Here is a 24,528-nt window from a genome sequence, read left to right as displayed (position 1 = left end):
TCTTACACCTGCAGCACGCGGTGTGTGTCTTGGCGTCCTTCTTGGGTGGGCAGAGCTGACACCTCTTCCTCTTACTCGCCTCCAGCCGGGCGGCCGGGGCTGGGTCGGAGGAGGCGGCCGGGCCGACGGCTTGCTCAAGGGCTTGCGGACGAGCCTCGGCGGATACACGCTCGCCCCGTATGACTTTGACAAGTGCTGAGGCGGCTTCGGTGCGGGGGAGACGCTGCCTTCTTTGGATCAAGGGCTTCACGAGCGCCTTTCCGAGCTGCTCCAGGAACACCCTCCTCTTGTTCCGCTTCCCGGGCATCCAGTCGGGGTTGATCTCTCGCCATATGACAAAGGCGTTGTAGGAGGACACGTCGAGGATGTTGTGGAAGATGACCAGGGGCCAGCGGGCGGTCATCCGTCTGCAGCTGTAGGTGCCGACCACCTTGTCTAGGTTGTCCACGCCGCCCTTGTTGCAGTTGTAGTCTAGGATGAGGGCCGGCTTCCGGTCTCGGCGATCGCTAACGTCGGGCTCCGCGTGCCGCGTGCTCAGAAGCAGCACGTTCTTATTTCTCTTTGCCAGGTAGGACACTAGAGTGGCGGTGGGCGTGAAGGCGAACCTGGAGGACGAGACCTGTCTGTCCTTGGACTGGAGCAGCGCGGGAGGGAGCTCGGGCTTGTTCTTTCGCACCGTGCCCACCATGGTGAGGTTCCTCTCGAGGAGCCGCTGCCCGAGTTCGTAGGAGGTGAAGAAATTGTCACACGTGACGTTGTGACCGCCCGGCAGTCCCTCGGTCAGATCGAGGACGACGCGCGCGCCCTGGTTCTTCTCGGGGCCTCCGCCGGCCGCCTTGCCGGTGTACACTTGCATCTTCCAAGCGTAGCTGGACTTGGCGTCGCAGGCCACCCACGACTTGATGCCGTATTTGGCCGGCTTGCTGGGAATGTACTGTCGGAAAGGACAGCGTCCTTGAGGCGAGGGAGAGGGGAGGGAGAGGGGAGGGAGAGGAGAGGGAGAGGAGATTAGCAGCGTCATACACAGATACATAGACTGCCCGTGCTCTCTACGCTACACGTACAAACACAGATACCAGCGTCATCGTTACCGGCTCACCATCGGGGCGCACTGCGTTTACGTTACACGCAGCCGCCTCCGCCGCCCGTGCTACTGCCGATTGCTACTACTGCCGATTGCTACTACTGCCCGTGCTACTACTGCCCGTGCTCCACGTTGCTACTCTTGCCGATTGCTACTACTGCCCGTGCTACTACTGCCCGTGCTCTCTATGCTACACGTACATAGACAGATACATTGACTGCCCGTGCTCTACGCTACACGTACAAACACAGATACATAGACTGCCCGTGCTCTCTACGCCACACGTACATACACAGATACATTGACTGCTACCGCTCTCTATGCACAGATACATAGACTGCCCGTGCTCTCTACGCTACACGTACAAACACAGATACATAGACTGCCCGTGCTCTCTACGCTACGCGTACGTACACAGATGCATAGACGGTACCTCTGAACGGGACCAGTTGTTCGTCCACCGTCACTTCGGGCCCCGGGTTGTAGAGGGCCTGCAGCCGCTCCTCCCACAGGTCCCACACCTCTCTCACGGCCGCCAGTCTGTCGGTGGCGAGTCTCGCGGGTCTCGACTGGCGGTCGTCGAATCGCAGCAGCCTCGAGTACTTGTGAAACGCCTTGAGCGGCATGGTGGCGCGGAACACGGTCCTGCCGCTCTCGGCGTCCCACAGGCTGGCCGCGGCCTCGCCTCGGGACCTGTAGACGCCGGCTAGGATCAGCAGCCCTACGTAGGCGCGCAGGTCGGTGGAGTCCATGGGTCGCCAGCCGTCGCCGTATTTTCTCACCCCCTGCAGATTCGTCATGTCCACGATGATCCTTTCTATCGCCGGTGTGACAAACAGACGGAAGGCGGACGCGATGTCGAGCGCTCGCGACGCGGCGTAGGCCGTGGGGCCCGGCGTCACGGCGGGGCAGGGCGGGCGGATGGCGCGGGGCCGGTCCGGGCCGCGATAGGCCACGGAGGACCATTTGATTTTGCCGTTTTTTGACAGCAACGTCTCCCTTTCTGGCTCTGGCTCTCTGGCTCTGTCTCGCTCTCGCTCTCTGTCTCTGGCTCGCTCTCTGTCTGGCTCTCTGTCTCGCTCTCGGCCAGCGGCCGCGTCTCCCTCTCGCTCTCCCTCCGGCTCTTCCTCCGAAGAGGAGCACGACCGCGAGGCCGAGTCGTCTTCGTAGTCGTCCGCGTCGCGCTCGGGGTTGTATTCCTCACCGTCTTCATCTTCCGAAACGTCCTCCTCTTCGGAATCGCAGTAGTCTTCTTCGTCTTCTTGGTCGACGCTGGAGGATATCTGTTCCAGGACCTGAGCCGCGCTGAAACCGGGACTGCGAGGCGTCGTAGGCGGAGGCAACACGCTCGGCGGGGTCGTATTCCTCGTCGTCGTCGTCGTCCTCGTCGTCGTCCTCATCATCGTCCTCATCTTCTTCTTCTTCTTCTTGTTCTTCTTGTTCTTCTTCTTGTTCTTGTTCTTGTTCTTCTTCTTCCTGACAATATTAGTAGGCTCTCTACGCCCTGCTTACAGTCGTAGGCGGAGGGCTCACGCTCGGCGGGGTCGTATTCCTCCTCGTCGTCGTCCTCGTCCTCGTCCTCTTCTTCTTCTTCTTCTTCTTCTTCTTCTTCTTCTTCTTCTTCTTCTTCTTCCTGACGATATTAGTAGCCTCTCTACGCCCTGCTTACGGTGGCCACGTGAATGGGACGAGGCACGCGAATGGACGAGGCGCGTGGTCGGCCCTGCCTGCTCCTTCGGGCCCTTCGGCCCCTTCGGTCCCATCCGGGACGCTCGGCTGGCCTCCCCGTGTGATAGCACCGAGGTCGTGCACTGAGTTGTTGGGGACAACTGGTCCCTGCCGGGGTCACTCAGACCCGGCCCAGACAGAGGGGAACAACTCCTAACACAGGCCCCGGGTCACTCCGACCCAGCTCAAGACAGGGGTAGGAGGGTTACAACATACACCTTGCTAACGCTGCCGGGGTCACTCTGACCCAAGCCCCCGGAACAGAGGGGAACAACTCATAACGCAGGGCCTACAACAGGGCCCGGGTCACTGTGACCCGGCCCAGACAGGGGTAGGAGGGTTACAACATACACCTTGCTAACGCTGCCAGAGTCTCTCTAACCCACACAGACACTGGGAATCGACTCGTAACGCTGGCCGGGGGTAACTCTGACCCGCCGAGGCAAGGGGAAGGTTGTGTAACAACAGCCATACCCGAAAGGCACAATTTCCACAACCAAGGGAAAGTAGTTTGTAGGGGGGCGTTTTTAGATTCAATATCCAAACTCACACGGGGCCCAAGGGCCCGACGGTGGGGACAGAGGGCCGTATTCGACACAGGCCCTTGCCCGGAATGTTGAGCGTGTCAATTTTGGGGCAGGACCTTTTACTAGTATCCAGCAGGTGGTGGTGTTGGGTCACTGTGACCCCGGCCTGCCAGGGTCTCTCTGACCCACACAGACACGGGGGAAGCGACTGGTAACGCTGCCGAGGGTCACTCTGACCCCTCTGACGTCACTATGACCCCGCCCACACAGGGGCAGGAGGGTTACAACATACACCTTGCTAACGCTGCCGGGGTCACTCCGACCCACACACAGACACGGGCAATCAACTCGGAACTGCCCGGGGTCGCTCTGACCCGCCGAGACAACGGGAGGGTTAAAAAAATTACACTGCAACTCTTTTTATGTGCGTTTTACCTCAATTTTGACAGAAGATAGGCCTATAGCTATCTTTTTGTAATGTAGTTTTTTCACCTACCTGACATTTCCCTAACTCATTATTTTTCTCAATTTGGGATTGGGGTGGTAGGATTAGCGTAAAATAACAAAGAAGGGGAAACATATATTTAAAAATATATATATGGCGGATTGGAAATGATGCAGAGATTTACAATGATAGAACCCACACTCTATCTGCAATGCTAAATTACAAAAAAATACACAAAAAATAATACACAAAAAATAACATAATGAGTGCGAATAGTTTTTGTGAGAACAGTGGTTATTTTTTTCTTCTTCCGTGCCTTTTTTTCTTCCCTTTTTTCTTTATTCCCATATGCTGGAGGCATACATCTTGTTTCCAATGTTTGATGACGCAAATACAGTTTACTTACTACTTTTATTGAAATGTAGGCCTATTTAGACCAATGCCAGTGTGTATTGGTAAATATGGGTAATTTCTGAATGGTGCTCATAGTGTCGCTGTTCACCAGCGGAGGTAGAATAGATACAGCTCTCCACCCATTGGTGTTGTCATTAACAAAGCTCTGGTGTCATTTCACTGCAGAAAACAGTAGAGGTAAACGGTCAGACTGCGCACATATTTTGTTTTGATAATCTAGTGAATGTTGATCTTTTTGTGGAATACTTTCTCCATACATCGATCTGGTTAACTATATATATAGATGTTGTTGGAAGTCTAAGGATGCTGAACAAAGGATTCTCAATGTCAGGCCTGGTCTTCTGCTTTGCTTTCTTTCTTTCACCGCTGCACTCCGCCTATGGAGACGTGAGCTATTCTTTTCCGGAGGAGATGAAACGCGGATCTGTTATTGGAAATATAGCCAAGGATCTCGGGCTGGAGGCGAGCAGACTTTCCGCTCGTAAGGCCCGTATTGATACCGAAGGGAACCGCAAACGGTATTGTGACATTAATCTGAGTACCGGAGATCTGATTGTTGCGGAGAGAATTGACAGAGAGGGGCTTTGTGGCAAGAAGGCATCGTGCGTTTTAAAACAGGAACTTGTATTGGAGAATCCTTTGGAGCTTCACAGTATCAGTCTTCATGTTCAAGATATAAATGACAACTCCCCGCAATTTAAAGATGAATTGATAAAAATAGAGATAAGAGAATCAGCTATTAAAGGAGCCCGTTTCTTATTAGAAGAGGCCCACGATGCAGATATAGCACAGAATGCAGTCCAAAAATATACATTACAAAGAAATGGTCATTTCATTTTGAGTGTTGATACAAATGTAATTGAACTAGTCCTGGACAAAGAGCTTGATCGTGAGCAGGAACGGGAGTTAACAGTATTGCTATCTGCATCTGACGGAGGAACACCGCAAAGATCAGGTACTGTAGTCATACACGTCACTATACTGGATGCTAACGATAACGCCCCAGTGTTTAGCCAGGCCGTCTATAAAGCCAGTCTGCCTGAAAACCCTCCTTTAGATACTGTAGTGGTTACAGTGAGTGCTACAGATGCAGATGAGGGAGTGAATGGGGAAGTTACCTATGACTTCGGCCATATTTCAGAGGAGGATAAGAACATGTTTTTCATCAATTCGAAAATGGGTGAAATCAGAGTTATTGGATCTATTGACTATGAAGAGCTGTCTTCATTTGAATTGCGTATTCAAGCTAAGGATGGTTTAGGGTTAGCATCATATTCTAAAGTCATAATAGACATCACAGATATTAATGACAACGCCCCTGTGATATATCTAAAATCTCTGACTAACCCCATACCTGAGAACGCGTCTCCTGGTACAGAGGTGGGCATCATTAACGTGCAGGATAGAGACTCTGAGAATAACCGACAGGTCCGCTGCTCCATTCAGCAAAACCTTCCTTTTAAGCTGGTGCCATCCATCAAAAACTATTATTCTCTGGTGACCACAGGTGAACTGGACCGTGAACTAGTGTCTGATTACAATATTACTATCACTGCCACCGACGAAGGCTCTCCACCTCTGTCCTCCTCTAAAAGTGTTCCGTTATCTGTAGCTGACGTCAACGACAACCCACCTGTGTTTGAGGAACAGTCCTATAAAGCCCAAATGACTGAAAATAACAAACCCGGTTCCTCCGTGTGTTCTGTTACTGCACGGGACCCAGACTGGAGACAGAACGGAACAGTGATTTATTCTCTCTTACCTGGTGAGGTGAACGGTGTCCAAGTGTCCTCATTTTTATCCGTTAACGGAGACACGGGGGTGATCCACGCTGTGAGGTCGTTTGATTATGAGCAGTTCAGGAGTTTTAAGGTCCACGTGGTGGCCAGAGACAACGGTTCTCCTCCACTCAGCAGCAACGTCACGGTCAGTGTGTTCATAACGGATGTGAATGACAACTCTCCTCAGATACTATACCCCGCCCCGGAGCGGAACTCATTCATGACTGAGCTGGTCCCCAAAGCTGCGCACGGGGGCTCTCTGGTTTCCAAGGTGATTGCGGTGGATGCGGACTCCGGGCAGAACGCCTGGCTGTCCTATCATATAGTCAAATCCACTGATCCGGGACTTTTCACTATTGGTCTCCACAGCGGAGAGATCAGGACACAGCGGGACATTTCTGAATCTGACAGCATGAAACAGAACCTCATTGTGTCAGTGAAAGATAACGGACAGCCCTCTCTCTCTGCCACCTGTAGCATGTATTTGGTGATTTCTGATAACTTGGCTGAAGTGCCAGAACTGAAAGATGTCTCTTATGATGAAAACAATTCCAAACTCACCTCTTATCTGATCATCGCGCTGGTGTCCGTCTCCACCTTTTTCCTCACCTTCATTTTTGTCATCCTGGCCGTGAGGTTTTGCCGCAGGAGAAAGCCCAGACTGTTGTTTGACGGAGCGGTCGCCATCCCCAGCGCGTATCTCCCTCCCAACTACGCAGAGGTGGATGGCGCGGGAACTCTCCGCAGCACTTACAATTATGACGCATACCTGACGACGGGCTCGCACACAAGTGACTTCAAGTTCGTCACATCTTACAACGACAACACTCTGCTCGCGGACCAGACTCTGAGAAAAACTCCAACAGACTTTGCTGAGGCTCTTGATGACTCTGATGTGTCCCCAGAGGTAGGCCTGCAAATATATATCATCTAGATTTGCTTTAAGACCAACATGATGGAATAGAGGCTATACTTATTTTCTTCTTTTTCCCCCCTGGAGAATTCACTAGTCTCAAGGACTTACTCAATTCTCTAGCTGGGCTATTTAGGCAGCTTACATATGCTTAAGGTTTCAGGAAATATGTAATTTTGTTAGATGATTATTTCCATCCCCTCGCTATTTAACTGATAGCCTCAGTCTTCAGATGCTAATGTCCTTTTTTTGATGGGGTGTGTTTGTGATTGTTGTATTAGGTGGAGTTTTCACATAGCCTACATGCTTCACAGTTTTGAGGTTAAAAGAAAATGAGTAAATGCTGTCTGTGGAGAGTTTATTACAGTGTAGCTGTCCATGGTGCTGAAATTCAGAACATCTCTGTAGGCTAACGCTCATTTAGCATTATCTCTTTCCAGTAACTTGCCCAGTGATTTTTTTCGTCGACATTAAAAAAGTTTGCATAGAAAATATACGCGGCAACTGCTTGCTAGGGTGCGTTTCTATTGAACTATCTTGTGTCGATAAAACAGCTGGACGCAATGACGTCGCACCTAAAACAACACTTTTTCTAAAGAACCTACAGCGTGGAATATAAATCTAGTGGTTGAAGTGTTTCCATTACCCATTTAGAGAAATTGCTCATTAACAACTGATCGAGAGTCTGTATGCACTTCCACCTAACTGTTTAATTTCTCAGGTAGCCTGCGAAAGCCAGCGTAGACAGAATGCAATAATTGATACATTTTTGCCATATTCTAATAATTGTCATGTGACAGTATCGCCAAAGTCCATGCTATGGTGAAACTTGCAATCCTGTAGATCTGAAATAATTGATTGGTGAAAATTACCAGCCAACCAGAAACGCAAGGCGAAGCAATTCGGACATTCTTCAAAGTCAGGACAAATCTTGTCCTGCAAAGAAACGTACTTTTTTATAGTATAAATTTTTATTTTGCAAGCAGTAGGCATTTGGAATTGAATGTGGAGTGGAGCTCATAGTTACATGATTACATCACGTGCCCCACGAACCTTCAAAAGTATTTGTCAATCATTTTGTTGTTTCTTTCCATCATCATTTGTCGAAATCAAGAAAGTTAGAAAAAAATGAAAAATCCACCCGTTAAATGGATAAAAATGATGTCGATTTTTCAACCTGGTCTGAGAATTTCCTATTATTCTGTACGTAAATCCTAGGCTCTTCATTTAGTATGTATAATATGTTTAGTATGGTTACATAAGACAGATGGTTACTTAAGGCAAAAACGAAAGTAGGGTGGTTTGTCGTGGTGGATGGGTGGATGGGTGGGCGTATAACTCAAACGTCCAGCAACCCATGTGTGCGCGTATAACGCAAACTTCCAGCAACCCAAAGGTTGCGAGTTTGAATCTCATCGGACAACTTTTGCATTATAGCTAATTAGCAACTTTTCAACTACTTACTGCTTTTATGCTACTTTGCAACTACTTAGCATGTTAGCTAACCCGTCCCTTCACCTAACCCTACCCTTAATACATACCATTTGAAACGTAACATATCATGCTAAATGGAGTGTCTTGGATTTACGTAAAGAATCATTTAAAATGCTCTGAGACCAGGTTTTATCTTTAGAAAATGTCTCCTATGGCTGCAGTTTCCATTACATGTGTCGCAATTAATTGTTTTGTGACATTGCTTTTGTCGAATAAACCTGGATCAATGGAAGCCCGCCTACAGTTTGACTGTTTTGTCACGCTCTTATCCAGAGCTACTAGGGCTTGCTCGGGGGGAAACATTGACAGATTTTTACCTAGTAGCTCGGGATTCGAACCAGATATGTAGGCCTAAACTATTTTGTTATGTCTCTTTCACCAGAGTATGTAGACGGTTTTCATACAACGATTTATCTGTTGTGATTTAATATAATGCCCGTTCCTATCCGTATAGTTGGTTATGCTTATTTCAAGACACTGGAGGTAAAAGTTATCCCCAATAGTTATAAAGCAGCTTACTTATAAGCATACTTAACTTTTTATGAAATATTTAGAAAAATCGTTGCTTTGTGTAATTTCTAAAGATATGCTCAACATGTCGCTGTTCACCAGCTATGCTTGGATAAACCCAGTTCCCCACCAACTGGTGTTGTCACAACGCTCGGGTGCTCGGGTGCCACTGAGCTGTAGAGAAGATTGGAGACGTTTCAAATTGCGTGCACATTGTGTTCTGACTAGTTTCATCAGGCTAAATATTTTTTTGTGGAATACTGTTTGTTTCCATTTCAAAATCTAACCAAGTTGTTCGACGTTTTAATCCCAGGATGGGACACAAAGGAATCTCGGTGACAGGCCTGGTCTGCGGCATTTCTTTCTTTCTTCTACCGCTGCACTCCGCCTATGGAGACGTGAGCTATTCTTTTCCGGAGGAGATGAAACGCGGATCTGTTATTGGAAATATAGCCAAGGATCTCGGGCTGGAGGCGAGGAGACTTTCTATTCGTAAGGCCCGTACTGACACCGAAGGGAACGACAATCGGTACTGTGACGTTAATTTGAGTACCGGAGATTTGATTGTTGCGGAGAGAATTGACAGAGAAGGGCTTTGTGGCGAAAAGTCTTCATGCGTTTTAAAACAGGAACTTTTATTAGAGAATCCTTTGGAGCTTCATCGTATCAACCTCAACATCCAAGATATTAACGACAACGGACCACAATTTAACGAGGGGATGATATATATGGAAATAGGAGAATCGGCAGATAAAGGCACTCGATTCCTATTGGAGGAGGCTCATGATGCGGATATAGGACAGAACTCAGTCCAAAAATACACACTAGAAAGAAATGAGAATTTCGTATTGGCTGTAGATAGTAATATTGTCCAGCTTGTTCTAGAGAAAGAGCTTGATCGTGAACAAAGACATGATTTGAAGCTGTTGCTTACCGCTGTGGACGGAGGCACTCCGCAGAGATCAGGTACTGTAGTCATACACGTCACTGTACTGGATGCTAACGATAACGTCCCAGTGTTTAGCCAGGCCGTCTATAAAGTCAGTCTGCCTGAAAACTCTCCTTTAAATACTGCAGTAATTGCAGTGAAGGCTACCGATGCAGACGAGGGAGTGAATGGGGAGGTCACGTATGACTTTGGTCATGTTTCAGAAGAAGTAAAGAAAATATTTTCTATCAACCGTCCAACAGGAGAAATTGGTGTTATAGGCACAATTGATTTCGAAGCGGTTTCGTCATTTGAATTGCGTATCAAAGCGAAAGATGGTTTAGGTTTAGCTTCATATGCCAAAGTTATAATAGAAATAACTGACGTAAATGACAACGCCCCTGTGATATATCTCAAATCTCTGACTAACCCCATATCCGAGAACGCGTCTCCTGGTACAGAGGTGGGCATCATTAACGTGCAGGATAGAGACTCTGAGAATAACCGACAGGTCCGCTGCTCCATTCAACAAAACGTTCCCTTTAAGCTGGTGCCATCCATCAAAAACTACTATTCTCTGGTGACCACGAGCGAACTGGACCGGGAACTAGTGTCTGATTACAACATTACAATCACTGCCACCGACGAGGGCTCTCCACCTCTGTCCTCCTCTAAAAGTGTTCAGTTATCTGTAGCTGACGTCAACGACAACCCACCTGTGTTTGAGGAACAGTCCTATAAAGCCCACGTGACTGAAAATAACAAACCCGGTTCCTCTGTGTGTTCTGTTACTGCACGGGACCCAGACTGGAGACAGAACGGAACAGTGATGTATTCTCTCTTACCTGGTGAGGTGAACGGTGTACCAGTGCCCTCGTTTTTATCCGTTAACGGAGACACGGGAGTGATCCACGCTGTGAGGTCGTTTGATTATGAGCAGTTCAGGAGCGTTAAGGTCTACGTGTTGGCTAGAGACAACGGTTCTCCTCCACTCAGCAGCAACGTCACGGTCAGTGTGTTCATAACGGATGTGAATGACAATTCTCCTCAGATACTATACCCCGCCCCGGAGGGAAACTCCTTCATGACGGAGCTGGTCCCCAAAGCTGCGCACGGGGGCTCTCTGGTTTCCAAGGTGATAGCGGTAGACGCGGACTCCGGGCAGAACGCCTGGCTGTCCTATCATATAGTCAAATCCACTGATCCGGGACTTTTCACTATTGGTCTCCACAGTGGAGAGATCAGGACACAGCGGGACATTTCTGAATCTGACAGCATGAAACAGAACCTCATTGTGTCAGTGAAAGATAACGGACAGCCCTCTCTCTCTGCCACCTGTAGCATGTATTTGGTGATTTCTGATAACTTGGCTGAAGTGCCAGAACTGAAAGATGTCTCTTATGATGAGAGCAATTCCAAACTCACCTCTTATCTGATCATCGCGCTGGTGTCCGTCTCCACCTTTTTCCTCACCTTCATTATTGTCATCCTGGCCGTGAGGTTTTGCCGCAGGAGAAAGCCCCGACTGTTGTTTGATGGAGCGGTCGCCATCCCCAGTGCGTATCTCCCTCCCAACTACGCAGAGGTGGATGGAGTGGGAACTCTCCGCAGCACTTACAATTATGACGCATACTTGACGACGGGCTCGCACACAAGTGACTTCAAGTTCGTCACATCTTACAATGACAACACACTGCCCGCGGACCAGACTCTGAAAAAAACTCCAACAGACTTTGCCGAAGAGCTTGATGGCTCTGATGGTTCACCAGAGGTAGGCATTTATTGTTAATATAAATAACCTAGATTTGGAATCAATGTTGAAAGAGGCTAGATATCTTTTTATACAGCTAAAATAAATATTGTTATTTTTTCCCTGGAGAAAATCCCTATTCCCACGGGTCCACGGGAGAAGGCCTCCATCAATGCATCTTAGCTTTAAGTAACTTGTTTGTAATCCAGTTCGGATGTGAAGTTTTGGATGATTATTTGAATCGCCTGAAAGTTTTGTGAGAAGTCCAGAGATGATATTATGATAGGGTTTTATTTGTGATGGGTTATTTACTGTTTGTGATTGATTGATGTGAATGTTCACATTCACGCTGGCGGCACAGTTTTGAGATTACAGAAAATGGTTCGATGTCATGAATTTATCACTCTAGGAATGAAAGCCTATTTGGAATTGGGTTGTAGTTTACAAGAGAAATGCTGTCTACGGAGAGCTATTTGGTTATCAGAGAATCGGTGTGAGAGTATTTGAAGTGCATCGGGAAGCGTTGCGAGGTCACTATCCGTGGGGCTGAAATTTCTAAAATCACATTTGAAGCCAGTAGGCAGAGGTATTCATCACTTTTAGACTGTCATCACTTTCATTGATTACCATACTTTCTGTTTTTGTGTATTGCATGGATGAGTGTGCTGACTGATAGATCAACACTAAAATCGGACATTTGCGATGTAGGCCGATATTTTCCCGCAAATTGGTTCCCTTTGTAATGTATTTTTTCCACCCAATTAACTCATGTAGTATGAGGATGGTTTTCATGTCATAATTTAGGGTGTGTGGGTTTTATGTGAGCTACTGTCGTTTCCTGTGTTTTCCAAAAGGGTGAAAATGATTTCAAATAGTAGCCAATCATGCATCCTACTTCTATAACTTCATATGATGACTTCTCCTAAAATATGGATTTAGAATGATATGTGAACATGTGTCATTTCTGTTGAGTACTCACAGTGTCGCTGTTCACCAGCTGTGTTTGGATAGATCCAGTTCTCCACCCACTGGTGGTGTTACAAGACTCGGGTGTTCGGGTGCCATTAAGCTGCGGAAAAGACTGGAGACGGTCATATAGCGTGCACAATTTGAGGATATCATTTTGATTACACTGAATCTTTTTGTGGAATACTATTTGTTTACAGTGTAGTATCTTGGCTATATGGTGTATCGGCGCTTTTAATCCCAGGATGGGTCACAAAGGAATCTCGGTGACAAGCCTGGTCTTCTGCTTTGCTTTCTTTCTTCTACCGCTGCACTCCACCTATGGAGACGTGAGCTATTCTTTTCCGGAGGAGATGAAACGAGGATCTGTTATTGGAAATATAGCCAAGGATCTCGGGCTGGAGGCGAGCAGACTTTCCGCTCGTAATGTCCGAGTTGATACCGAAGGGAACCGAAAACGTTATTGTGACATTAATCTGAGTACCGGGGATTTTATTGTTGCCGAAAGGATTGACAGAGAGGAGCTATGTGGAGAAAAGATGTCCTGTATTCTTAGGTTTGAGTTGGTCTTAGAGAGTCCTCTGGAGTTGCATCGTATATCACTTCAAATCCAAGATATCAACGACAATACACCCTTCTTTCCAAAGGATACAATCAAACTGGAAATAGCGGAATCCGCATTCAAAGGCGCTCGCTTTCGTGTGAACGCAGCTCACGACGCGGATATAGGACAAAATGCTGTTCAAAGCTACACTCTGCAGAGAAATGATCATTTTGCTTTAAGTGTTCAAACGACTGCTGCCGGTAGTAAATATGGAGAGTTGGTTTTAGATAAAGAGTTAGATCGTGAACAACAGCAGGAGTTGAAATTATTGCTAACAGCTGTGGACGGAGGCACTCCGCAGAGATCAGGTACTGTAGTCATACACGTCACTGTGCTGGATGCTAACGATAACGCCCCAGTGTTTAGCCAGGCCGTCTATAAAGCCAGTCTGCCTGAAAACTCTCCTTTAGGTAGACTAGTTCTTACTGTCAGCAGTACTGATGCAGATGAAGGAATGAATGGAGAAGTGACATTTGAATTTAGTCGAATGTCTGATAAGACAAGGAAAGTGTTTACATTGAACCACGTAACTGGAGAAGTGACAGTAGTAGGAGAGATAGACTACGAAGATGAATCCAAATATGAAATGTTCATAGAAGGAAAAGATGGTTATGGACTTTCCTCAGACACTAAAGTTATTATAGAAATAACTGACGTAAATGACAACGCCCCTGTGATATATCTCAAATCTCTGACTAATCCCATATCCGAGAACGCGTCTCCTGGTACAGAGGTGGGCATCATTAACGTGCAGGATAGAGACTCTGAGAATAACCGACAGGTCCGCTGCTCCATTCAGCAAAACGTTCCCTTTAAGCTGGTGCCATCCATCAAAAACTACTATTCTCTGGTGACCACGAGCGAACTGGACCGGGAACTAGTGTCTGATTACAACATTACAATCACTGCCACCGACGAGGGCTCTCCACCTCTGTCCTCCTCTAAAAGTGTTCAGTTATCTGTAGCTGACGTCAACGACAACCCACCTGTGTTTGAGGAACAGTCCTATAAAGCCCACGTGACTGAAAATAACAAACCCGGTTCCTCCGTGTGTTCCGTTACTGCACGGGACCCAGACTGGAGACAGAACGGAACAGTGATTTATTCTCTCTTACCTGGTGAGGTGAACGGTGTCCAAGTGTCCTCGTTTTTATCCGTTAACGGAGACACGGGAGTGATCCACGCTGTGAGGTCGTTTGATTATGAGCAGTTCAGGAGCGTTAAGGTCTACGTGGTGGCTAGAGACAACGGTTCTCCTCCACTCAGCAGCAACGTCACGGTCAGTGTGTTCATAACGGATGTGAATGACAATTCTCCTCAGATACTATACCCCGCCCCGGAGGGAAACTCCTTCATGACGGAGCTGGTCCCCAAAGCTGCGCACGGGGGCTCTCTGGTTTCCAAGGTGATAGCGGTAGACGCGGACTCCGGGCAGAACGCCTGGCTGTCCTATCATATAGTCAAATCCACTGATCCGGGACTTTTCACTATTGGTCTCCACAGTGGAGAGATCAGGACACAGCGGGACATTTCTGAATCTGACAGCATGAAACAGAACCTCATTGTGTCAGTGAAAGATAACGGACAGCCCTCTCTCTCTGCCACCTGTAGCATGTATTTGGTGATTTCTGATAACTTGGCTGAAGTGCCAGAACTGAAAGATGTCTCTTATGATGAGAGCAATTCCAAACTCACCTCTTATCTGATCATCGCGCTGGTGTCCGTCTCCACCCTTTTCCTCACCTTCATTATTGTCATCCTGGCCGTGAGGTTTTGTCGCAGGAGAAAGCCCAGACTGTTGTTTGACGGAGCGGTCGCCATCCCCAGCGAGTATCTCCCTCCCAACTACGCAGAGGGGGATGGAGTGGGAACTCTCCGCAGCACTTACAATTATGACGCATACTTGACGACGGGCTCGCACACAAGTGATTTCAAGTTCGTCACATCTTACAATGACAACACACTGCCCGCGGACCAGACTCTGAAAAAAACTCCAACAGACTTTGCCGAAGAGCTTTATGGCTCTGATGGTTCACCAGAGGTAGGCCCGTTACTGTAAATAAAATCTACTTATTTTGGTTTGATATGTTTTTGAATGTGGTATATTTTCATTAAATTACAGCTAAGAGGCTTTTCTTTTTAAATTACCTTGGAGAAAATCATTCTCCCCATGTGTACACAGGAATGTGTAATTCAGCTTGTCTATTTAGGCAACTTGTTTGTTGTCCAGTTGTGATGTACTTTGCAACTCATTGGATGATTTCTTTCAATCACCCCTAAATTAAAGTGAGAAATCCACGGATGTTAACATTATGTGGTGTGGTTTGTGATGTGGGATATGTAGCCTACTGTTTGTGATTGAATTTTTCACATATACTCTGCACAGTTTTGAGGTTAAAGGAAATGGGTTGATATTTGACTCTGTTTGAGTGAAGGGATATTTAGCTTGTTTTGGGAATGAAATAAATACTTTCCTAATATGGAGAGCTATTTACAGTCAGTGATGAGACAATGCTTCTCCGGAGTGGCACAGCGGTCTAAGGCACTGCATCTCAGTGCTAGCGGTGTCACTACAGAACCTGGTTCGATTCCAGGCTGTATCACAACCGGCTGTGATTGGGAGTCCCGTAGGGCGGCGCACAATTGGCCCAGCGTCGCTCGGGTTAGGGGTAGGGTGTCATTGAAAATAAGAATTTGTTCCTAACTTACTTGCCTAGTTAAGTAAAAATACATTTTTAAAAAGTGGTGTTAAGTTTCTGACTGGCAGCGCCTCGCTTTGTCGCTGTCCATGGTGCTGAAAACGCACACAATTCCCTTCTATGCCAGTAGGGTTTACTAATAATGGTTGTTGACTGTCATAACTTTCATTCCTTGCCATACTCTGTTTTTGTTTATTGCACTGATGAGTTGTTGTGGCTGAATGACCAGCACCATAAATTGCATACATTTGATATTTGAATTGTAGCCTACTGCACCCCCTCTCGCATGTGCTCTATTGTATAATGTCTTTAATCTACCTGATCTTAACTCATATCAACACAGGATGATTGGCAATAATTCATGTTTTTGTGATGTTTACAATGTCGTTTTTTGGTCTTCTATTGGTTATTTCCAATAGTTTACAAATCAATTCAGCCTAGGTTATTCAGAGGCCTAGAACGACTTTTCGTGGACCATATAAAAGAATGTCAGGTAATATGTATAATATCTGAAGGGTACTCACTCTGTCGCTGTTCAACAGCTACGTTTTTATAGATACTGTTCTCCACCTACTGGTGTTGTTATAAGGATCGGGTGTTCGTGTACCAATTAGTTGCGGAAAGATTTGAGACGGACAAATATAGCATGCACATTTTGAGGATATCATTTTGATCAAACGGTATCTTTTTGTGTATTACTATTTCTTTACACTGCAGTATTTAGACTATATGTTATTTTGACGTTTTTAATCCCAGGATGAGTCACAAAGGAATCTCGATGACAGGCCTGATCTGCGGCTTTGTTTTCTTTCTTCTACCGCTGCACTTCACCAATGGAGACCTGAGATATTATTTTCCGGAGGAGATGAAACGCGGATCTGTGATTGGAAATATAGCCAAGTATCTCGGGCTGGGGGCAGGAGGACTGTCCGTTCGTAAGGCCCGTATTGACACCGAAGGGAACCAAAAACGTTATTGTGACGTTAATCTGAGTACTGGGGATTTGATTGTTGCGGGAAGGATTGACAGAGAGGGGCTTTGTGGCAAGAAGGTTTCGTGTGTTTTAAACCAGGAACTTGTATTGGAGGATCCTTTGGAGCTGCAATCTCTTAAGGAAGAGATTATCAAAATGGAAATAAGAGAATCTGTAGCCAAAGATGGTCGTTTTTGTCTAGACGAGGCCCATGATGCTGATATAGGACAGAATACGGTTCAAAGCTATACTCTAGAAAATGATGATCACTTCATTTTGAATGTTAATACAAAAAATGGGGGACGCAAGTACGGTGAATTAGTGTTAGACAAGGAGTTAGATCGTGAAAAGGGGGCAAGAGATAAATCTAATACCAGTTGCATCTGACGGAGGCACTCCGCAGAGATCAGGTACTGTAGTCATACACGTCACTGTACTGGATGCTAACGATAACGCCCCAGTGTTTAGCCAGGCCGTCTATAAAGCCAGTCTGCCTGAAAACTCTCCTTTAGATACTGTAGTGGTTACAGTGAGTGCTACGGATGGAGATGAGGGACCCAATGGCGAAGTAACATATGCCTTTGATCATGTTTCAGATTAAAAAAGTAATGTGTTTTCTCTAAACTATAAAACAGGAGAAATTACAGTTGTTGGGTCACTAGATTATGAAGAAGAATCCTCATATGAAATGCAAATCAGTGTGAAGGATGGCTTAGGGTTGGCATCATATGCTACGTTGATAGTAGAAATAACTGATCTTAATGACAACGCCCCTATGAATTTTCTCAAAGCTCTGAGTAACCCCATACCTGAGAACGCGTCACTTAGTACAGAGGTGGGCATCATTAACGTGCAGGATAGAGACTCTGAGAATAACCGACAGGTCCGCTGCTCCATCCATCAAAAACTACTATTCTCTGGTGACCACGGGCGAACTGGACCATGAACTAGTGTCTGATTACAATATTACAATCACTGCCACCGACGAGGGCTCTCCACCTCTGTCCTCCTCTAAAAGTGTTCAGTTATCTGTAGCTGACGTCAACGACAACCCACCTGTGTTTGAGGAACAGTCCTATAAAGCCCACGTGACTGAAAATAACAAACCCGGTTCCTCCGTGTGTTCTGTTACTGCACGGGACCCAGACTGGAGACAGAACGGAACAGTGATTTATTCTCTCTTACCTGGTGGGGTGAACGGTGTCCAAGTGTCCTCATTTTTATCCGTTAATGGAGACACGGGGGTGATCCACGCTGTGAAGTCATTTGATTATGAGCAGTTCAGGAGTTTTAAAGTCCACGTGGTGGCCAGAGACAACTGTTCTCCTCCGCTCAGCAGCAACGTCACGGTCAGTGTGTTCATAACGGATGTGAATGACAACTCTCCTCAGATACTATACCCCGCCCCGGAGGGGAAATCCTTCATGGCCGAGCTGGTACCCAAAGCTGCGCACGGAGGCTCTCTGGTTTCCAAGGTGGTAACGGTAGACGCGGACTCCGGGCAGAACACCTGGCTGTCCTATCATATAGTCAAATCCACTGTTCAGGGACTTTTCACTATTGGTCTCCACAGTGGAGAGATCAGGACACAGCGGGACATTTCTGAATCTGACAGCATGAAACAGAACCTCATTGTGTCAGTGAAAGATAACGGACAGCCCTCTCTCTCTGCCACCTGTAGCATGTATTTGGTGATTTCTGATAACTTGGCTGAAGTGCCAGAACTGAAAGATGTCTCTTATGATGAAAACAATTCCAAACTCACCTCTTATCTGATCATCGCGCTGGTGTCCGTATCCACCTTTTTCCTCACCTTCATTTTTGTCATCCTGGCCGTGAGGTTTTGCCGCAGGAGAAAGCCCCGACTGTTGTTTGACGGAGCGGTCGCCATCCCCAGCGCATATCTCCCTCCCAACTACGCAGAGGTGGATGGCACTGGAACTCTCCACAGCACTTAAAATTATGATGCATACCTGACGAACGGGTTCGCACACCAGTGACTTCAAGTTCATCCGTTCTTACAATGACAACACACTGCCTGCGGACCAAGCTGGACTGAAATAATAGGGGTTGACATGCTTTTTGAATGACTACCCCTTCCTATGTCCCCCATACATACAACATCTGTAAGGTCCCTCAGTCAAGTATTGAATTTCAAGCACAGATTCAACTTAAAGTTAAATGTTAAAAATGTTACTGTGGATGATGTATTAAATCACCCAGACACATCAAAGATGCAGTCGTCCTTCTGAACTGAGCTGCAGGACAGGAAGAACAGTGCTTAGGGATGTCACCATGAGGCCATTGGTGATTTAAAACATCTTCAGAGTTCAATGGCTGTGATGGAAGAAAAGTGAGGATGAATCAACAACATTGAAGTGACTTCACAATAATGACCTTAATGACAGAGGGAAAAGAAGAATAAAAATATACAGAATGTTCCAAAACATACATATGTAATAAGGCATTAAAATAAAACGGCAAAAGAAACACTGCAAAGAAAAAAATTCTAGAAGAAAATCTGCTTCAGTGTGCTTTACACCAGACACTGGGAAAGGAATCCACGTTCCAGCAGGACAATAACCTACAACACAAAGCCAAATCTACCCTGGAGTTGCTTATTTATCAAGAACACAGCGAATGTTCAGGAGTGGTTACAGTTTTGACTTTATAGCAATACTTGAAAATTGCTGTCTAGCCATGATCCCCAACACCTAGACTGATCTTGAGTAATTTTGAAAATAATAATTGTCAAATATTTCACAATACAGGTGTGCAAAGCTCTTATGAGACTTACCCAAGAAGAGTCACAGCTGTAATCAGTGACTTGGTGTTTTTAACATGTATTGACCGATGGGGATGAATACTTATCTAATCAAGGTATATTAGTGGTTTATTTATCGTTAACCTTTAAAAAATATATAATTTTTCTCCAACTTTGAAATGACAGAGTATTTTGTGTAGATCATTGACATTTTTTTATATATGTATATGTATATAATTAAATCAATTTTAATCCAACCTTGTAACATAAAACAATGTGAAGAAATCCACAGGGGGTGTAGACCTTCTATAGGCTCTGTATCTCTGAAGTGCAGAGGGATTTCGCAGCGTTAGCGTCCATGGTGCTGAAAATGTAAACTCAGTTTTATGAAAAACTCCAAACTACACTGAACAAAAATATAAACACAACATGTACAGTGCTGGTCCCATGTTTCATGAGCTGAAATAAAAGATTCCAGAAATGTTCCATACGCACAAAACTCTTATTTCTCTCAAATGATCTGCACAAATGTGTTTACATCACTGTTAGCGAGCAAATTGGGTTGGGGGGGGGGGGGGGGGAGGAGGGGTGCGCTAAGGCATATTTCTGTCTGTGATAAAGCCATTTTGTAGGGAAGAACACTCATTCTGATTGGCTGGTGCTGGCTCCCCAGTGGGTGGACCTGGCTGCCAAGTGGGTTGGCCTATGCCCTCCGAGGCCGACCCAAGGCTGCACCCCTGCCCAGTCATCTGAAATCCATAGAATAGGCCCTAATGAATGTATTTCATTTGACTGATTTCCTTATATGAACTGTAACTCAGCAAAATCGTTGAAATTGTTTCATGTTGCGTTTATATTTTTATTCAGTGTATTTTTGGCATAATCACCTTCCTACCCCAACTTATTTACATACTTTTCAGGGCATTGCTCTGACTGAATGGAGTGTTGAAAAAATATTTATTTTTGTGGAAAAGTATTTATCTACATTATAATATTTTGGATTCAGGGTGTATCGACGTTTTTGAACCCAGGATGGGGCACAAAGGAATCTCGGTGACAGGTCTGGTCTGCGGCTTTTCTTTCTTTATTGTAATGCTGCACTCCGTCTATTTTGTCCATATGATTTTAGCTGATTCAAAGATTGTCGATGGTTTTCATTTGATTAATTATTTGTTCTGTTTTTATGTACAACTACTTATTGTGTTTTATGTAGTTAATCCTGACCAGGGACTAAATGTATCCAGTTGATCAAGCATATAGGCAAGCAGGAGTTCTATTGAAAAAATGTTGGCACGTCTTTAAGTTCAAATGTGGCCTGTTGGTATGAAGGCCTATTTGGACAGGGGTTACAAAAGAGAAATGCTGTATGTGGAGAGCTAGCGTATCTAAACAGAGTGACGAGAGAAGTGGCGTTTGGCGTTAGAACGTCTGAAATGCAGCGGCCTTGCTGTGCCGCTGTCCATGGTACTGAAGTCCTATTATAAACCAGAAGGGTTTAAAATTCATCGTTGTTTGACTATCATCATTTCCACCCATTGCCATGCTCTCTGTTTTTGCGTATTGCGCTGATGAATGTGTGTTGACAAAAAAAACAGCACTATAAATCTGATATTTGCAACGTATTTCTTCCACATAATCTATATCTCGTGAAAAATAGCGTGGGATCGGTTTATATATCCTTTCTGTTCCTGTGTGGCTTTTTATCGTTTCCTGGTTCTATTTGGTTATTTTCATAAGCTAAGGGGGATTTTATATTCAATTGTTCAGTAATCAATCATGCAGACCACTTATTGACTTTCTTATGACGGCTTTTCCTGAAATATATATTCAGAATAATTACTGTTATTATGTGTACTTTTTAAAGATTACTCACAGTGTCGCTGTTCACCAGCTGTGTTTGGATAGATCCAGTTCTCCACCCACTGCTGTTGTTACAAGGCTCGGGTGTTCGGTTTTCATTCCGCATTTGAAATTATTGGACACGGTCAAATTGCAGATTTTGTGGATGTCATTTTCATCAAACTTCCTGCTTTTGTGGAATACTATTTATCTACATTATATTATTTTGGATTCAGGGTGTATCGACGTTTTTGAACCCAGGATGGGGCACAAAGGAATCTCGGTGACAGGTCTGGTCTGCGGCTTTGCTTTCTTTATTGTAATGCTGCACTCCGCCAATGGAGACGTGAGCTATTCTTTTCCGGAGGAGATGAAACGCGGATCTGTTATTGGAAATATAGCCAAGGATCTCGGGCTGGAGGCGAGCGGACTTTCCGCTCGTAAGGCCCGTGTTGATACCGAAGGAAACAGTAAACGTTATTGTGACATTAATCTGAGTACCGGAGATCTGATTGTTGCGGAGAGGTTTGACAGAGAAGGGCTTTGTGGCAAGAAGGCTTCGTGTGTTTTAAAACAGGAACTTGTATTGGAGAATCCTTTAGAGCTTCACAGTATCAGTCTTCATGTTCAAGATATAAATGATAATTCTCCACAATTCACAGAGGATTTGATTAAATTTGAAATAGGAGAATCCGCAGGCAAGGGGGCTCGTTTTTCTCTAGACGAGGCCCACGACGCAGATATAGGACAGAATACGGTTCAGAGTTATACACTAGAAAGAAACGAACATTTCGTGTTAAATGTTAATACGAAAACAGGGGGACGCAAATACGCTGAATTAGTATTAGATAAGGAGCTAGATCGTGAACAACAACAAGAGTTGAAATTATTGCTTACAGCTGTAGACGGAGGCACTCCGCAGAGATCAGGTACTGTAGTCATACACGTCACTGTACTGGATGCTAACGATAACGCCCCAGTGTTTAGCCAGGCCGTCTATAAAGCCAGTCTGCCTGAAAACTCTCCTTTAGATACTGTAGTGGTTACAGTGAGTGCTACAGATGCAGATGACGGAGCAAATGGCGAAGTAACATACAACTTTGACCATGTTTCAGATGAATATGTACATTTATTCTCTTTAGATCACAAAACAGGTGAAGTAAGAATTATTGGAAAAGTTGACTATGAGGAGGCTTCATCATATGAATTACAAATAAGGGCTAAGGATGGGGCAGGTTTAACATCATATTCATTTTTAATTATTGAAATTACTGATGTTAATGACAACGCCCCTGTGATATATCTACAATCTCTGACTAACCCCATACCTGAGAACGCGTCACCTGGTACAGAGGTGGGCATCATTAACGTGCAGGATAGAGACTCTGAGAATAACCGACAGGTCCGCTGCTCCATTCAGCAAAACGTTCCTTTTAAGCTGGTGCCATCAATCAAAAACTACTATTCTCTGGTGACCACGGGTGAACTGGACCGTGAACTAGTGTCTGATTACAATATTACAATCACTGCCACCGACGAGGGCTCTCCACCTCTGTCCTCCTCTAAAAGTGTTCAGTTATCTGTAGCTGACGTCAACGACAACCCACCTGTGTTTGAGGAACAGTCCTATAAAGCCCACGTGACTGAAAATAACAAACCTGGTGCCTCCGTGTGTTCCATTACTGCACGAGACCCAGACTGGAGACAGAACGGAACAGTGATTTATTCTCTCTTACCAGGTGAGGTGAACGGTGTCCCGGTGTCCTCGTTTTTATCCGTTAACGGAGACACGGGGGTGATCCACGCTGTGAGGTCGTTTGATTATGAGCAGTTCAGGAGTTTTAAAGTCCACGTGGTGGCCAGAGACAACGGTTCTCCTCCGCTCAGCAGCAACGTCACAGTCAGTGTGTTCATAACAGATGTGAATGACAACTCTCCTCAGATACTATACCCCGCCCCGGAGGGAAACTCCTTCATGACCGAGCTGGTCCCCAAAGCTGCGCACGGAGGCTCTCTGGTTTCCAAGGTGATAGCGGTGGACGCGGACTCCGGGCAGAACGCCTGGCTGTCCTATCATATAGTCAAATCCACTGATCCGGGACTTTTCACTATTGGTCTCCACAGTGGAGAGATCAGGACACAGCGGGACATTTCTGAATCTGACAGCATGAAACAGAACCTCATTGTGTCAGTGAAAGATAACGGACAGCCCTCTCTCTCTGCCACCTGTAGCATGTATTTGGTGATTTCTGATAACTTGGCTGAAGTGCCAGAACTGAAAGATATCTCTTATGATGAGAGCAATTCCAAACTCACCTCTTATCTGATCATCGCGCTGGTGTCCATCTCCACCTTTTTCCTCACCTTCATTATTGTCATCCTGGCCGTGAGGTTTTGCCGCAGGAGAAAGCCCAGACTGTTGTTTGACGGAGCGGTCGCCATCCCCAGTGCGTATCTCCCTCCCAACTACGCAGAGGTGGATGGCGCAGGAACTCTCCGCAGTACTTACAATTATGACGCATACTTGACGACGGGCTCGCACACAAGTGACTTCAATTTCCTCACATCTTACAATGACAACACACTGCCCGCGGACCAGACTCTGAGAAAAACTCCAAATGACTTTACTGAAGAACTTGACGACTCCGAAGGGTCACCAGAGGTAGGACTTTAATGCAATAATAATAATACAGTAGATTTGTTTTTAGGCCTATATGATAGCATTGAGGCTACACTAACTGTAGCTAACATGCTTTGTATAATCACATTCTTTCTGGAGAAACCGCTTTTCCTTATTAGCCCAGCTTGACTACAACAGCAAGTTATGTATCCTTTGGTTTCATGATATTTGAAATGTTTTTAAAGACTATTTCAATCCCCTCTCTTTTTACTTGAGAAATCCTGATGGTCTATTATGCGTGGTTTGCTTGAGTTGTAATGTGGTAAGCTCTTTTTGTTATTGATAGAATCTGTGGATTTTTCACACGATAGCCTATTCTTCACAGTTTTGTGATTAGGGGCGCAGTAACAATGAGTTGCAATTATGTTTTGGCACTAGAGGAGTGATAGACTGTTTGGAAAGAGGCAAGAAAAGATAAATGCTTTGTTT

At 45.7% G+C, this 24,528-nt stretch overlaps 4 protein-coding genes across 4 annotated transcripts; all 4 read left to right on the top strand.

Moving 5' to 3' along the window:
* The first annotated feature begins 4,522 nt into the window (after positions 1-4,522).
* Positions 4,523-6,913, top strand: LOC120061922 (protocadherin gamma-A10-like). The gene has a single exon (XM_039011704.1). The coding sequence runs from the start codon at positions 4,523-4,525 to the stop codon at positions 6,911-6,913; it is 2,391 nt and encodes a 796-aa protein (XP_038867632.1).
* Positions 6,914-8,612: 1,699 nt separating this feature from the next.
* LOC120061921 (protocadherin beta-16-like) lies at positions 8,613-12,673 on the top strand. The gene is made up of 3 exons (XM_039011703.1): positions 8,613-8,679; positions 9,242-11,595; positions 12,572-12,673. The coding sequence occupies exons 1-3, from the start codon at positions 8,613-8,615 to the stop codon at positions 12,671-12,673; spliced, it is 2,523 nt and encodes an 840-aa protein (XP_038867631.1).
* A 112-nt stretch (positions 12,674-12,785) lies between these two features.
* On the top strand, positions 12,786-15,203 carry LOC120061920 (protocadherin gamma-A2-like). The gene has a single exon (XM_039011701.1). The coding sequence runs from the start codon at positions 12,786-12,788 to the stop codon at positions 15,201-15,203; it is 2,418 nt and encodes an 805-aa protein (XP_038867629.1).
* Positions 15,204-21,681: 6,478 nt separating this feature from the next.
* LOC120061919 (protocadherin beta-16-like) lies at positions 21,682-24,093 on the top strand. The gene has a single exon (XM_039011700.1). It carries the CDS (start codon positions 21,682-21,684, stop codon positions 24,091-24,093), a length of 2,412 nt encoding a protein of 803 aa, XP_038867628.1.
* Positions 24,094-24,528: the final 435 nt, after the last annotated feature.

Source organism: Salvelinus namaycush, chromosome 17, assembly GCF_016432855.1.
Source record: "Salvelinus namaycush isolate Seneca chromosome 17, SaNama_1.0, whole genome shotgun sequence".
NCBI lineage: Eukaryota > Metazoa > Chordata > Actinopteri > Salmoniformes > Salmonidae > Salvelinus > Salvelinus namaycush.
The sequence above is the reverse complement of the archived record's forward strand: the minus strand, read 5'-3'. Positions and strand labels throughout refer to the sequence as shown.